This window comes from Ruditapes philippinarum, unplaced genomic scaffold, assembly GCF_026571515.1.
Source record: "Ruditapes philippinarum isolate M1 unplaced genomic scaffold, ASM2657151v2 ctg4653_1_1_1_1, whole genome shotgun sequence".
Classification (NCBI taxonomy): Eukaryota; Metazoa; Mollusca; class Bivalvia; order Venerida; family Veneridae; genus Ruditapes; species Ruditapes philippinarum.
In genome coordinates, this window is record NW_026851803.1 from 28,401 (window position 1) to 41,641 (window position 13,241).

Here is a 13,241-nt window from a genome sequence, read left to right on the forward strand (position 1 = left end):
CATTCATTGACTATGTCCATTGAATTATTCAAGTGAAACAACATATATGTATACCCGGATTATAAAAGAAATCTAACCTTTATATAGCATTTACAAGCCACTAAAAAGGTCCATTGTACAGTATTGTTTAACCTGTAGAGATCTAGGCCCTTCGCATCAGTGATTTATATCCCGAAGAAAAAACATAAAGGTGTTGCTACAGTCATATCGGCGGTGCCATTAATGTCCTAACACTATAATCGTGCTCATAACTTTTAAATTTCATGATGTATTGTCTTGGCTACAACAACCCTAAGATAAGACCTTCTAGTAGACCCGACTTTTATTCATAAATGACCTTGACCTAAAATGTCAAATATCTAAATGTTGCTTGATTTTGCTTTGTTGCTATTAGTGTCTATAACTTTGTTATTTTGAATGGATTGTCTTCAAAATTGACCTAAACACTCTTTTATAACAGACCTTAATGTTGACCCCTTTTCATAATTCCATTTTATTTAGTTCCGCCCATTGTTTTCTCGTTTAGGGCACACGCATTATTTTACGTTGGGACCATACGCCGCTTTTCAATGGCACGAAAGTGTCCAATTGAAGGTTCCATAATAACCGCCGTATGAACACATCTGCGGATGTTTCTAAATTCAAAATTTCACCTTTACTATCAATAAATGTTAAATTCTGCTTAAACCGGTGCTAGGGGGCGTGGACGGTAACTTGCGCTTTATTTGGGGATTCTTTTCTATTTCTATTTCTCTGTATTTTATTAGTCAGATATTGACCTTCTTTTAACTAGCTATAACTTTATATTAATGAATGATTGTCTTTATATTAAGAAACAACATTTTTTAGGATTAGGCCTTAATGTATATCAAATTGAACGGCACATTAATGACCCTGACCTTGAAATTAGAATTTTTGTATTTTCACTGATTTTTGCTACAATTTACTGTAACTTGGTAACAAATAAATGGATTATCTTTATACTTTGACAAATCAACCTTTTGGATAAGACCTCTAAAAGGTTTCAATGATCTTGAACTCGATCTATAGATTACCTTGGCCGTCAAGGTCAAATTATTGAATTTTGGATAAATTGACATCATTTTGTCATTCATTTACTTATTGGATTTAAACTTGGACATAAACAAATATATAAAATGAATTAGATTTGATCTTGGCATTTGATTGACCTTTACCATCAAGGTTAATTTAATGAAATTCTCTTTTTTTCCCTTGTGACTGGCTATAAATTTGTTATTTATAAATGGTTTAATTTTATATTTATAACATGTTTTATGTCAGGACCTTCATGTTTATCAAACTCAAACTGACATTGAGTCATGTCTGACCCTGACCTTGAAATTCAAATAATTGAATTTTCACTGAATTTTGCTATAATTGGCTGTCACTTGGTAATAAATAAAATGGGTTATCTTCATACTTGGATAAAACAACCGTTTGTACAAGACCTTTTAAAAGATTGAACTGACCTTGAGGTTTGAGTGACATTAACCGTGAAGATCAGAAGATGAGTAAATTTTGCTTGTATTTTCTTAACATTATTATTCATTTATGGAAATGGGTCATACTTGGACAAACCAACAAGTGTGACTAGACAGGCCTAATAAAATACATAGGAGAAAACTTACTATTTCTTCAATTTTCATTTTAAAGATTTGTTTATACCGTTTGCCTTTAGAAAATGTAAAACTGTCTTCGATAGTGTCTGTAACATACTGTATACTGACAAAATCAGAAGTAGATAATACTAATTGTAGTTTTTAATGTATAGTGTTTTGTGTTTGCATTAAATTGAGCTTGTGATCGAGACCGCTTGCATGATTACCTAGGGTTTTCCACGCATTTCCTAGCACCCGCACTATTTGTTTGTTTTGACTTTCTGAGTCATGCCATAACCCAGATTATACAAGCTGTAACGAACTTTTGCAGTGTTAACTTTAATAAAACTTTGCAGTCAATTTTATTTGTTGTAAAATTCTATCGATTTTAATTTACATTTTTTACTCTGTACTTTGAAAAATAAAGTATTTTCTTTTTCTTTTTTCGCTTCGGTTCCACAAAAGGGGAAAAATCATACATACATATATCATATACATACATAGATATATAGATATACACATACGACAAATATGGATAACATCATTTCTTTTAAGACACCTGATGTAAAAATCAGCAAACAATAGAAAAAATAAAGGTCAGGAAAGATAATTGAGCCGCGCCATGACAAAACCAACATAATTGGTTTGCGACCAGCATGGATCCAGACAAGCCAGTGCATCCGTGCAGTCTGATCAGGACCCATGCTGTTAGCTATCAGTTTTTCTACTTGTTATAGGGTTTGTAAGTGAACAGCATGGATCCTTATCAGACTGCACGGATGCGCAGGCTGGTCTGGATCCATGCTGGTCGCAAACGCAGTACGTTGGTTTTGTCATGGCGCGGCTCATATTGTTTATCGACTTCGACCTCTGGCTAATCCAGTAAGCTACGGTTTCAAAAAGGATACAAGCTATTCTAGTTTTATAATTAATAGTTTATCCTATTTAAACCGATGTAAGGTCGGATGTTTAAATGTGCGATATAATGAGCTAAAATCGTATGATATATCATGTTACTCCATGCTCTGATAAGTATTACTTCTGGGTTGTATGTGATTTGTCGATATGTTATTTTAATTTGAACTCGCCACGCTTCCTTCGCATTAATCATCATGATTCTTATATATTTAAATATATATTTCATGATTTATTTTTTTTAGTTAATTTTCTCTTTTGTAGGTGTGCCGCTTCGTATATATATTTATAACTTATATACACTTGCGTATATTAATTAAGACATTCTACCCTCGAAATTAATTTAGATTGTAAATGATATGCAATTATATTTAGGTTCAAAATGTAATAAGGTCGTTCATGTCTTCGAAGAAAAAGTATTTGTTAGTGCCTTTTTGTGATAACAAGGATCTTGTCAAATTGGACAAACGATCAAAGCACATGTTGAATAAGAAGAACAAATTTATATAAAAAATAATGCTCAAAAGAATCACCTGCTTTCTTTCAACAGCTAAAGTTTGCGTAATCTAATCAATATTGATCAGAACGTACGTTATATGCAATCATAGTCCGCACATGTTTATTTTAAAAAGAGACTGTAGTAGCAATTTTCCATATTTTGCTAACATCAAATTTGAGCATTGTATATCTTTAAGTCGGTTTTTATTCATCATTTCGTGTACAAATCAACTTAAATTCAGTAAAGTTATATACAATACACAATATATACAATTAAAAAGTACAATATTTACATTCCAACTATTATGCCTTTAGAAAGCTGTTAACGATATATCAGATTAATCATTTTGTTATATTTAATTGACATTGAGCATTCTTGAATTGATTCTGATCCCAAGACATACTTTTCATTAATAACTTTACCGATAATACTCTATTTTTCATTTGGATGTAAAATAAATACATTCTTTAGGCAATATACACAAAATTTCAAACTCTGCTTTGTTTTTATCTGAAGTCAGTAGGGAAAATTACTTTCAAACCGTATTAACTACGATATTATCATGGTAGTACAGTTAAACACACTTAAGTGTACTAGTTTTGAACTGGCAATGTCAAATTATTTACAAATAAGTAAACTTTTTTTCATCAAAGTGGATATTTAATTATAGATATTATTTTTTTATGTGTTAACATACATGTATATGTTTTGGAGAGATCCTGGCATATTCGAATATATGTTTTATGGAGGAAACCACCTTTCCAATTTAAAAGGTAATCAATCAGGAGAACCTAAATATTGAAATAGATTCGGCTCGAGACAACCTTTTTACATGTTACAGTTTAATTTTATTGTACTGTGTTTGAGAAAGTTATAAACATTAGCTTTAGGCTTTCTGTTTATAAGTGTATAAATTTTCGTGAAATGTGCCATTTCAGGAGCAAACTACTTAAACACCATTTGTTTGATTCCGTTGCGGAGCAGTCTTTGAAGCAATTTGGAGCGGGTTTTTTTGTAGTATGCTTTTTTTGCATAAGAGAATGAAACCCCAAATCCAAGCAATATTTCCGGGAGATTTCTGCGTGGCGTTGACATTTTTGACCAATTATTTGCTTTCTTCTATTTAACAACAGATCGACTGAATATTTTGAAAGCAACATCATAGAGTCAATACCTTTATCTAACTGAGACTGATATAATTTAAATCCATTACTATGCAATGGTCTTACAACTGCATAATTTTAAATGTGATAAAATGGTGCATGCCAAAAACGCGCTTAAGAAAACGTTCTTATTGAAGTCATGCATAATTCGCCTTGGTAAAAATGAACGCTACAATTAAGACGAGTGCAGTTTATTGTAGTAGTTTGGCGGATCTGTTAAATAGTAATTATCCCCCGCCGAAAAGGCGGCGGGGAATATAGAAATAGTCTTCGTCCGTCCGTCCTTCCGTCCGTCCGTCCGTCCTTCCGTCCGACATTTTTGTCCGGAGCATATCTCAAAAAGTATTTGAGGTATCAACTTGAAACTTCATAGGTGGATAGACCTCATTGAGGAGGAGTGCAGTGCACAAGAATGATAACTCTACCCTGCATAATTTTTGAGTTATTGCCCTTTGTTATTTTTCAAAATTAATTTTTGTCCAGAGCATAACTCAAAAGGCCTTTGAGATATCAACATGAAACTTCATAGGTGCATAGATCTCACTCAGGAGGTGTGCAGTGCACAAGAATGATAACTCTACCTTTCATAATTTTTGAGTTATTGCCCTTTGTTATTTTTCATACTTAATTTTTCACCTGAGTGGAGCATAACTCAAAAAGTGTTTGAGATGTCAACATGAAATGTCATAGGTGGATAGATCTTATTGAGGAGGAATGCTGTGCCCAAGAATGATAACTCTTTGCTATATAATTTTTGAGTTATTGCCCTTTGTTATTTTTCATACTATTTTGTCCGGAGCTAATCTCAAAAAGTATTTGAGATATCAACTTAAAACTTCATAGGTGGATGGATCTTATTGAGGAGGATTGCAGTGCACAAGAATTATAACTCTATTCTGCATAATTTTTTAGTTATTGTCCTTTGTAATTTTTCAAAATTAATTTTTGTCCAGAGCATAACTCAAAAAGTATTTGAAATATCAACATGAATCTTCATAGGTGCATAGATCTCACTCAGGAGGTGTGCAGTGCATAAGAATGATAACTCTACCTTTCATAATTTTTGAGTTATTGCCCTTTGTTATTTTTCATACTTAATTTTTCACCTGAGTGGAGCATAACTCAAAAGTGTTTGAGATGTCAACATGAAATGTCGTAGGTGGATAAATCATATTGAGGAAGAATGCTGTGTGCAAGAATGATAACTCTTTCCTATATATTTTTTGAGTTATTGCCCTTTGTTCTTTTTTATATTTTTTTGTCCAGAGCTTATCTCAAAAAGTATTTGAGGTATCAACTTGAAACTTCATAGGTGAATAGATTTTACTGAGGAGGGGTGCAGCACATAAGAATGATAACCTACCCTGCATTATTTTTCAGTAATTGCCCTTTGTTATTTTCAGCCATCAGTATTCACATAGGTTTTGAATCTGTTATCACTTCAGCCATCAGTTTTCATTACCAAAAGACCTTAAAATTGAATTATTCTGCTTTACTACATATACATTCTTCCAATGAGCAAACACTTTTGGCGGGGGATGGCCATGTTGACATGGCTCTTGTTAAGGTTTAAATCTCTAACGCAAGATACAATGACAGCAAGAGGTCCACATGAAATAGTCGATTCTTGGACCGACGATTTGTTCTTTTTGTATAAATTGTACTAATTTTCGTAAAAGGCACCATTTTCACGAGGCAACAGTTAAACCATTATTTGTCTCAAATAAGATACTCTATTCACAATATTAGGACCAAAGCCCATACCCAAGCAATATTTACGGGTAATTTCCGTGTGGCATGGTCGTTTTTTAGACCGGCAGTTTGTTTTTATGTATATAAAGAATATTCATTTGAGTAAAAAGCACAAATTTCTCGAGGCAACTGTTCAAACATTATTTGTCTTATACCGTTGCGGAGTCGATTTTGTATCAATTTGGTCGGTCTTCTTTGCACCATAAGACGACCAACGGCCTCATGCAAGCAATGTTTCCGGAAGATGTCCGTGTGACATATTCGTTTTTTATTGGGACATTTGTTCTTTCTCTAAATAAATGTTTAATTTTCGGGGGAAAAAGGCACCATTCTCTCGAGCCAACTGTTTAGTACCATTTGTCTGATTGCGTTGCAGAGTCGATTTTGTATCAATCTGGATTGTCTTCTTTGCTTTGTCTTTCTTTTTCAAAAGAAGATCACATACCTCATCCAAGTTCTATGTCCGGGGGATCTCCGCGTGGCATGGTTGTTTCTTGTTCCGGCGATCTGTTCTTTCTGTATATAAAATGTTTTAATTTTCGGAAAAGGCAACATTTTCTCGAACCAATTGTTCAAACACCATTTGTCTGAATCCGTTGCGGAATCGATTTTAAATCAATTTTGGGTGTCTTCTTTGCACCTCAAGAGGACCAAAGCCCTAATCCCAAATTAATGTCCGTGAGATTTAAGCGTGGCATGGTTGTTTTTAGAACAGCCGATTTGATCTTACTTTATATAGATTTTATAAATTGGCAGGAATAACACCATTTTTTTAGGCAATCGTTCAAATGCCATCTGTCTTATTCTGTTGCGGATTCGAGTTTATATCAATTTGAACGGTCTTCTTTGCACCGAAAGCGGACCAAAGCCCTGATCCAAAAGATATGTTCGTGCGATTTCCGCGTGGCATTGTCGATTTTAGAACAATATATACAATTCTTTTTGCGAGGACAAGCCCAAATACGCAATCATTAAACTACGTCCTTAAATACAACGTTGTTCTCAGCCAAAAGAAACACAAATGCAGCGTATACAATTTGGATATAAAGTCTAGAATATTTCACAAAATGTTCTGAAGCTCAACGCCATCAAACCGTTGTCCTGATTCCGTTGCGGATAGCCATAACAATAGTTTGGACAGTCGTTTATGGCAATATAAGGCACAAATTTCTAGTACAAGCTAGGGAAATGGTCGCTAGAGGTCCGCATGTCATGGTCTCCTTTTGTATTGACGATTTGTTCTATCTGTAGATAAAATCTTCGAATGTTCATAAAATGCATCATTTCTGTAGTCCACCATAATAAAACCATTTGTCTATTTCCGCTGCAGATTAATAATAACAACGTAACAATAGTTTGGAAGTTCGTTTTATAAAATAAAAGGCACAATGGTTTAGCCCTTGCACAATAACCGCGACAGCTCCGCATGGCATGGTCGATATTTTGGGTTGGTGAATTTTTCTTTTTATATATGAAGTCTTTCAATTTCCGTTAAATAATTCCTATTTCTTATATTGCACCATCAGCAAACATTTTGTCTGATTCTTTTTCGGATTAGCCATTGCAATGTTATTTGCAATGTGCTTTTTGTATATAAATAAGTCTGTAAAAGAAAAGCACAATCGCTGCAGATTAACCATAACAATAGATTTGAGGTTTTTACAGCAATATAAAGAACCGAGATGGAGCCGAAGGAAAAAGGGGGAATCGGCGATGCTCTGTCTTTCTCGAAACCAACTGAAAATCGAAACGAATCATAGTCGATAAGTGCTTTTGATTCAAACTCATAGTGGTGGTTACTTCTCCTGTTAAGTACAGAAAACAGGAAAATTCAGCCGTGACAGAGCCAGACATATTCTTTTGTTTTTTACATTTGATTTTAAATTCAATACTATCTATTACTTTAAGTTTCTTTCATTCACTTATGATAAGGAAGAAATATTCAGAAAAACAATATATAACTACACTTGATCATGATTGTTAGTAAGCTAACTCTTAAAATACATAGGAAACGACCAGTCACATACACACAAATTGTGTCTATATTTAGATTTAATTAATCAAAAAGCTTGTGATGTAAAGTAGTCTTAACATTATGATTAAAACATTATCAAGAAATATTTATATGAATAAAATGTCAATGATGAATATCTTAGAAATATTCTTTTTTGTTTTATGTGTTCCTCGGATTATTGCAAACAGTGATTTTAAGGACACTTGCGTTTATGACATGGTAGGGACACATCCAAAACATTCATCTAACGTGTCACTAGATGCGGAATTACAGTATTTAATTAATACACACCAGAATAGATGTCTAATGAACGTAACTGAGATTTATGAAAACGTAACAAAACTTGTAACAGTGAAAAGAACTCAACTCTTTGTGTCACTACGTTTTATTTGTTTAGAGAATAGTGATATTCACTTAACGTCATTGGGAACCACTGAGAAATTTGACCAACGTAATATCTCAGTCCAAATAGTACTAATAATGTGTTCTCTGTATATGGATGAATTGGTGCATTTTCAACAATATGGGCACATATGGTCAGTGTTACATACAAATGCAAATATACACAGGGGAACATCTTGCTCCAGTTTGCAAGATCTCAAAATGTTACAATCTATATTAGTTTGTGTAGGAAATGAGACAGATATCAGACAACCTTTCTTCTGGGAGATGTGTGACCCATTTGAACAGCTATTTAACTTACAACTTCAAGGCTGTGATGGGAACCCGTATGACATTAAACACTCTTTCATACAAAGTAAATTTCCAAAACTCCAAACTCTGTGGCTGAAATACATCAATTTAACTTTAAGTGAACTGACATTTCCCTGGACAGACATCTTTATCAACACCTTTGAACAAGAAATCATCAAATATCTTTTATATTATGAAGAAAGTGACAAATACGAAAATACCTCTATCACAAGAACTATCGATATTTATGATTGCACTGTGAATTTTGAGAGTGATATCACATTTGACGGACATATATCAAAAATAGTTATAAACAATAACAAAATACCAAAACTAGGAGACACCGTATTTAGGAAAATAAGAGGTTTGATAGTTTTAGATTTATCGAGTAATGCAATCCAAGAAGTAGACACACATACTTTTATAATGCAGAATAAGCTGGAGCAACTGAACTTAGCTAGAAATAATTTGACAACACTACCAGAAGATGTGTTTGACAATCTGTCTAATTTATTGTATTTAGACTTATCTTCAAACAGATTAAGCAGAGTTGAACAACGCCATTTGAAACATTTGACTAAGCTTAAGCAACTAAATTTAGAAAAAAACTCCATTAAAACATTGCCATTGAACTTCCTTGGGTCACAGATTAATTCAATACATTACGTTTTTCTATCCGAAAACCCTTTGGAAAATTTACCGTTGAATGCTTTCTATGCTCCAAAGATTCTTTTTGTCGATATGCGCCATTGTCGTATCAATTCTAGTGGGCTTCAGTCACTGCTGGACAATTTAAATGAATATAAATTGCAAACAGCTTACTCACGGTCACTTTTTTTAGCCCCATTAGGGACAGGGCGGAGGCTACCTTTCCAGGCACGAACATTTGATTTGTCTCAAAATGATATTACAGAAATACCGATTAATGTATTGTTGCAAACTGAATCTGTAGTAAAATTTAAGACCGTTCTTAGGGCATTTTACATAAAGCTCGATAATAATCCAATAGACTGTACTTGTAAAATTATTTTAACTACTTTATTAGCAGATTTGTATGTACAACAAGGTACACAAATTGACTGGAAGTGCTACTACCCATTAGAGTTTAGGGGCAAATTGATAACAAGTATAAAACCTAAAGAAACATATTGCCCAGTGGACGCCAGGTATTGCCCTGTTCAATGTGTTTGTTACGAACGTTCTAGCACCACAGAACAACCAGCTGAATCAATCTGGGTAAGAAATTTAATTATTGATTGTCGCAATATCAATATGACTTTCTTACCATCGGTTATGCCAGCTGGAAGATTAGAATTATGGTTCCGTAATTCAAGCTTACTTGAAATATCACCTAGGGACTATATGGAAAATGTAACTACCTTAGACGTTTCTTTTAATAGAATAAACCGGATCAAGCCAGTAACTGTGGTATCTCTGAGCCACGTGTCAACTTTGAATATAGATCACAATAACTTGACACATCTACCTGAAGAGCTAGCGGCAAAGAACTTGTCTTTGGTAACCCTCTCAGGCAACCCATTCATTTGTGATTGCAAGATGAAATGGATGAAATTATGGCTTCTAATACGAACAAATCCTGTCAAAGATTGGAAAGAAATAGAATGCACTTATAACACAAGCAATGTGGGACAAATGATTTCCTTACCCGATTCAGTGTTTGTTTGCAAAATACAATTGCGCCATCACGATGTAATTTTCCCGTCAATAATAACCGGCAGTGTTTTGCTCGTGCTTGTCTCCATTATACTGATTGTTACATTTCAACGCTTTACAATAAAGGTTCTGCTTTATCTGTACTGTGGGTTCAGTCCTTTTGATAAACAAATTCAATATACCTCAAACGCAACATATGATGCTTTCATTTTATACTCGTACATGGACAGGGAATTTATACAAAACAACTTGGTAGACAAATTGAAGCGCAAAGGCTACAAAGTTGTTGATTTTTATAAAGATATGATCGTTGGTTTTTCGTTTCTTCAAAACGTCGAGATGTTCATTGAAAGATCAAAAAGAATAATATTTTGCTGGACAGAGGATATGCTGGGAAATGATTTAATCATATCTGCTTGGAATATAGCATACGAGAAAGCTGTGAAAAATGAGCTTGACCTTCTGATATTAGTAGTTGATAGTGATGTAAATAAACGCTCCTGTACCAATGATAACTTTAAGCGATATCTAAAAAGAGGTAGATATATCAAGAAACAATCCAAATATATGTTTGCAAGCATTGAGTATCTGATGTCAAGGATTAGATCATGCACTGCAGTCAAAATGCTAACTGATGAAAGTGGAGAAGAAGAAAGCAATATCCCCTTGTTTGAAACTGTCACCAACACAGTTAATGATCATAATGATTATCATGGTAACGAATTGATTTATGTGTCATACCCTGATGACATAGACTTTGAGATCCGACATGATGTTATCCCGTACTTATCAAGAAACGGGAGAAATATCAAAGTTCTTGAACACGACTTCACACCTGGGGCAGATATCCGAGAAGAAATTCATAGCAAACTTGATTGCTCGCAGCATTTTATTTTCATTATTTCGCGCTCTACATTTGATGATGAAGTTAAAATGTTTATCCTTACAACAGTAATGTCGAAATCAGCATTACGTAACAAAAATTTTTTACTGTTATTTACATCGGGTCTTTTACATGAAACTGACTTTACAAATGAACTGAGCAATTATGTCAACAATTTTGTGACCGGAAGTTTTAGAGATTTTAATTTTAAAACACGTGTGTTACAAGCATTACATCAAAATTTCAGCTTGGGTCAAGATGAAGGCGAACATGAAAATCAGGGAAATTGAAAATTAAAAAAAGTGTATACCTCTTAAACCTTTTGTGTAAGTGAAATGAATTGATTGTCATCAAGATAGTAAAACGTAAGTGGTGTTTTGACTTCCATACAAAAAAAAATGAAAAACTATAACAGTACTTATTGCCAACATGCTATAGAAGCTAAAGATGATTCATTATAAGACAAACGATCACTTAATTATTTTATTTTTAAAAGGGACACGAAAAAGCTTGTGTAAACTAGAGGTTATGGCATTTTAGGTGCATATTATAACGGGCGTTTAGAAATAAAGTTATCGCGTAAATCTGTTTCTGTCATTGCATATGTTTTATATTTTTGTCGAGCAAACTGTCAAGTGTTTAACTTGAAAAAAATTTTTGAATATCCCATGAAAATAATTGTAAATACATCTTTTCATCATTTGTAATTATACTATATATTTTTTTCTTGTTTCATACTTTAAGACGGAATACTTTCAGTTTCAGTGAGTTTGAATGTAAATATGTTGTGCTCTGAACGTTGCAATTCTCTGCTCTTATGGCAGTAGAGGATTCATACCCCTTACAGCGCTCAGTAAAGGAAAAATCACGAGCTTTTCGTTTTTCGTTTTTTTGTTTTTGTTTTTTAATTTTTATATGATTTTTTTAGTATTACAATTAAATTTAACACTAACAAATAGCAATAAAGGTCATATAACTTATATAAGTTAAAATCATGTTCAAAGATAAGGTTGAAATCACGTTCAAAGATTTCTGCATCCAATTGATTAATAACATAGATTGATTACAAATGCACTATAAAATTAGGAACTGAAGGTGAAAAATAATACTTGTCTATAGTTTTAAAACTATCTTGATTGAAAGAGGTTTTTCAATATTAACTGGTTATCTGTTACTCTGGTTCCCTGCCTTAAATTCTTCGTTTATAAATGAAGTGGAAGATACAGACAAAAATATATACATGTAGCAATCGCAACATTTCGGCCCTTTCCGTAAGTCTTCGGATAAGTTCGATTGATACATGTAGTAAAAAGAATTGTAATTATTAGCTAAAGTATTTGTTGTTAAGATTTTGCTTTTGATCTTGTTGTGTTGCTATTCTATTGATAAACAAGTTTTACCAAAATATAATAACAAAATGTAAATAAATTGTTTGTAAGTAGTTGACCATTCAATTTTGTAAATAAAAATATTGCCGCACTGTTGTTGTTACCTTATTCTTTTATTATCAATTTAATATGTTAATAGTTCAATCTAACAACTATATTTTATGCAACAAATATCTCTATTTGATATTTTATATGTCACTTATAGCAGCACCTTTCACGTAACCTGTTATTTACATAGGACACTTGATTTCGGAATAAAGAAAAACCCTTTTGAGAGGTTTGTAGAACTCAAATTTAATTGAATGTAACGATTTTTTAACACAGATCATGTAGCTGCCTCGATTCTAAAACCAACATTTTTTCCGATGTTACTAAAAAAACTTAGTAACAGAGGAAAATGGCGGTTTTAGAATCGACACATCTACATTTAAAATCGTTACTTTCAATTAAATTTGAGTGCTGCAAACCTCACAAAAGGATTTTTTTTTTATCTCGGATCAAGTGCCTATTGTTATTTATAAGTGGTAAGTAACCACCAACAATGGTACATCTATGTAGTGGTACGTAAACACCATGGTATTTAACTTCCAGTTTTAATCCAGACAAACTAGTCACTAATTCGTGCCTTCAATTTTCACTCA

At 33.1% G+C, this 13,241-nt stretch overlaps 1 protein-coding gene across 1 annotated transcript; it reads left to right on the top strand.

The window, feature by feature from the left end:
- Window positions 1–7,976: 7,976 nt before the first annotated feature.
- Window positions 7,977–12,683, top strand: LOC132740081 (protein toll-like). The gene has a single exon (XM_060727945.1). It carries the CDS (start codon window positions 8,044–8,046, stop codon window positions 11,500–11,502), a length of 3,459 nt encoding a protein of 1,152 aa, XP_060583928.1. The 5' UTR covers window positions 7,977–8,043; the 3' UTR covers window positions 11,503–12,683.
- The last annotated feature ends 558 nt before the right edge of the window (window positions 12,684–13,241 follow it).

Excerpts from the sequence above, each read along its gene's own strand:
- LOC132740081 (XM_060727945.1), top strand. The coding sequence starts at position 8,044 with ATGATTAAAACATTATCAAGAAATATTTATATGAATAAAATGTCAATG.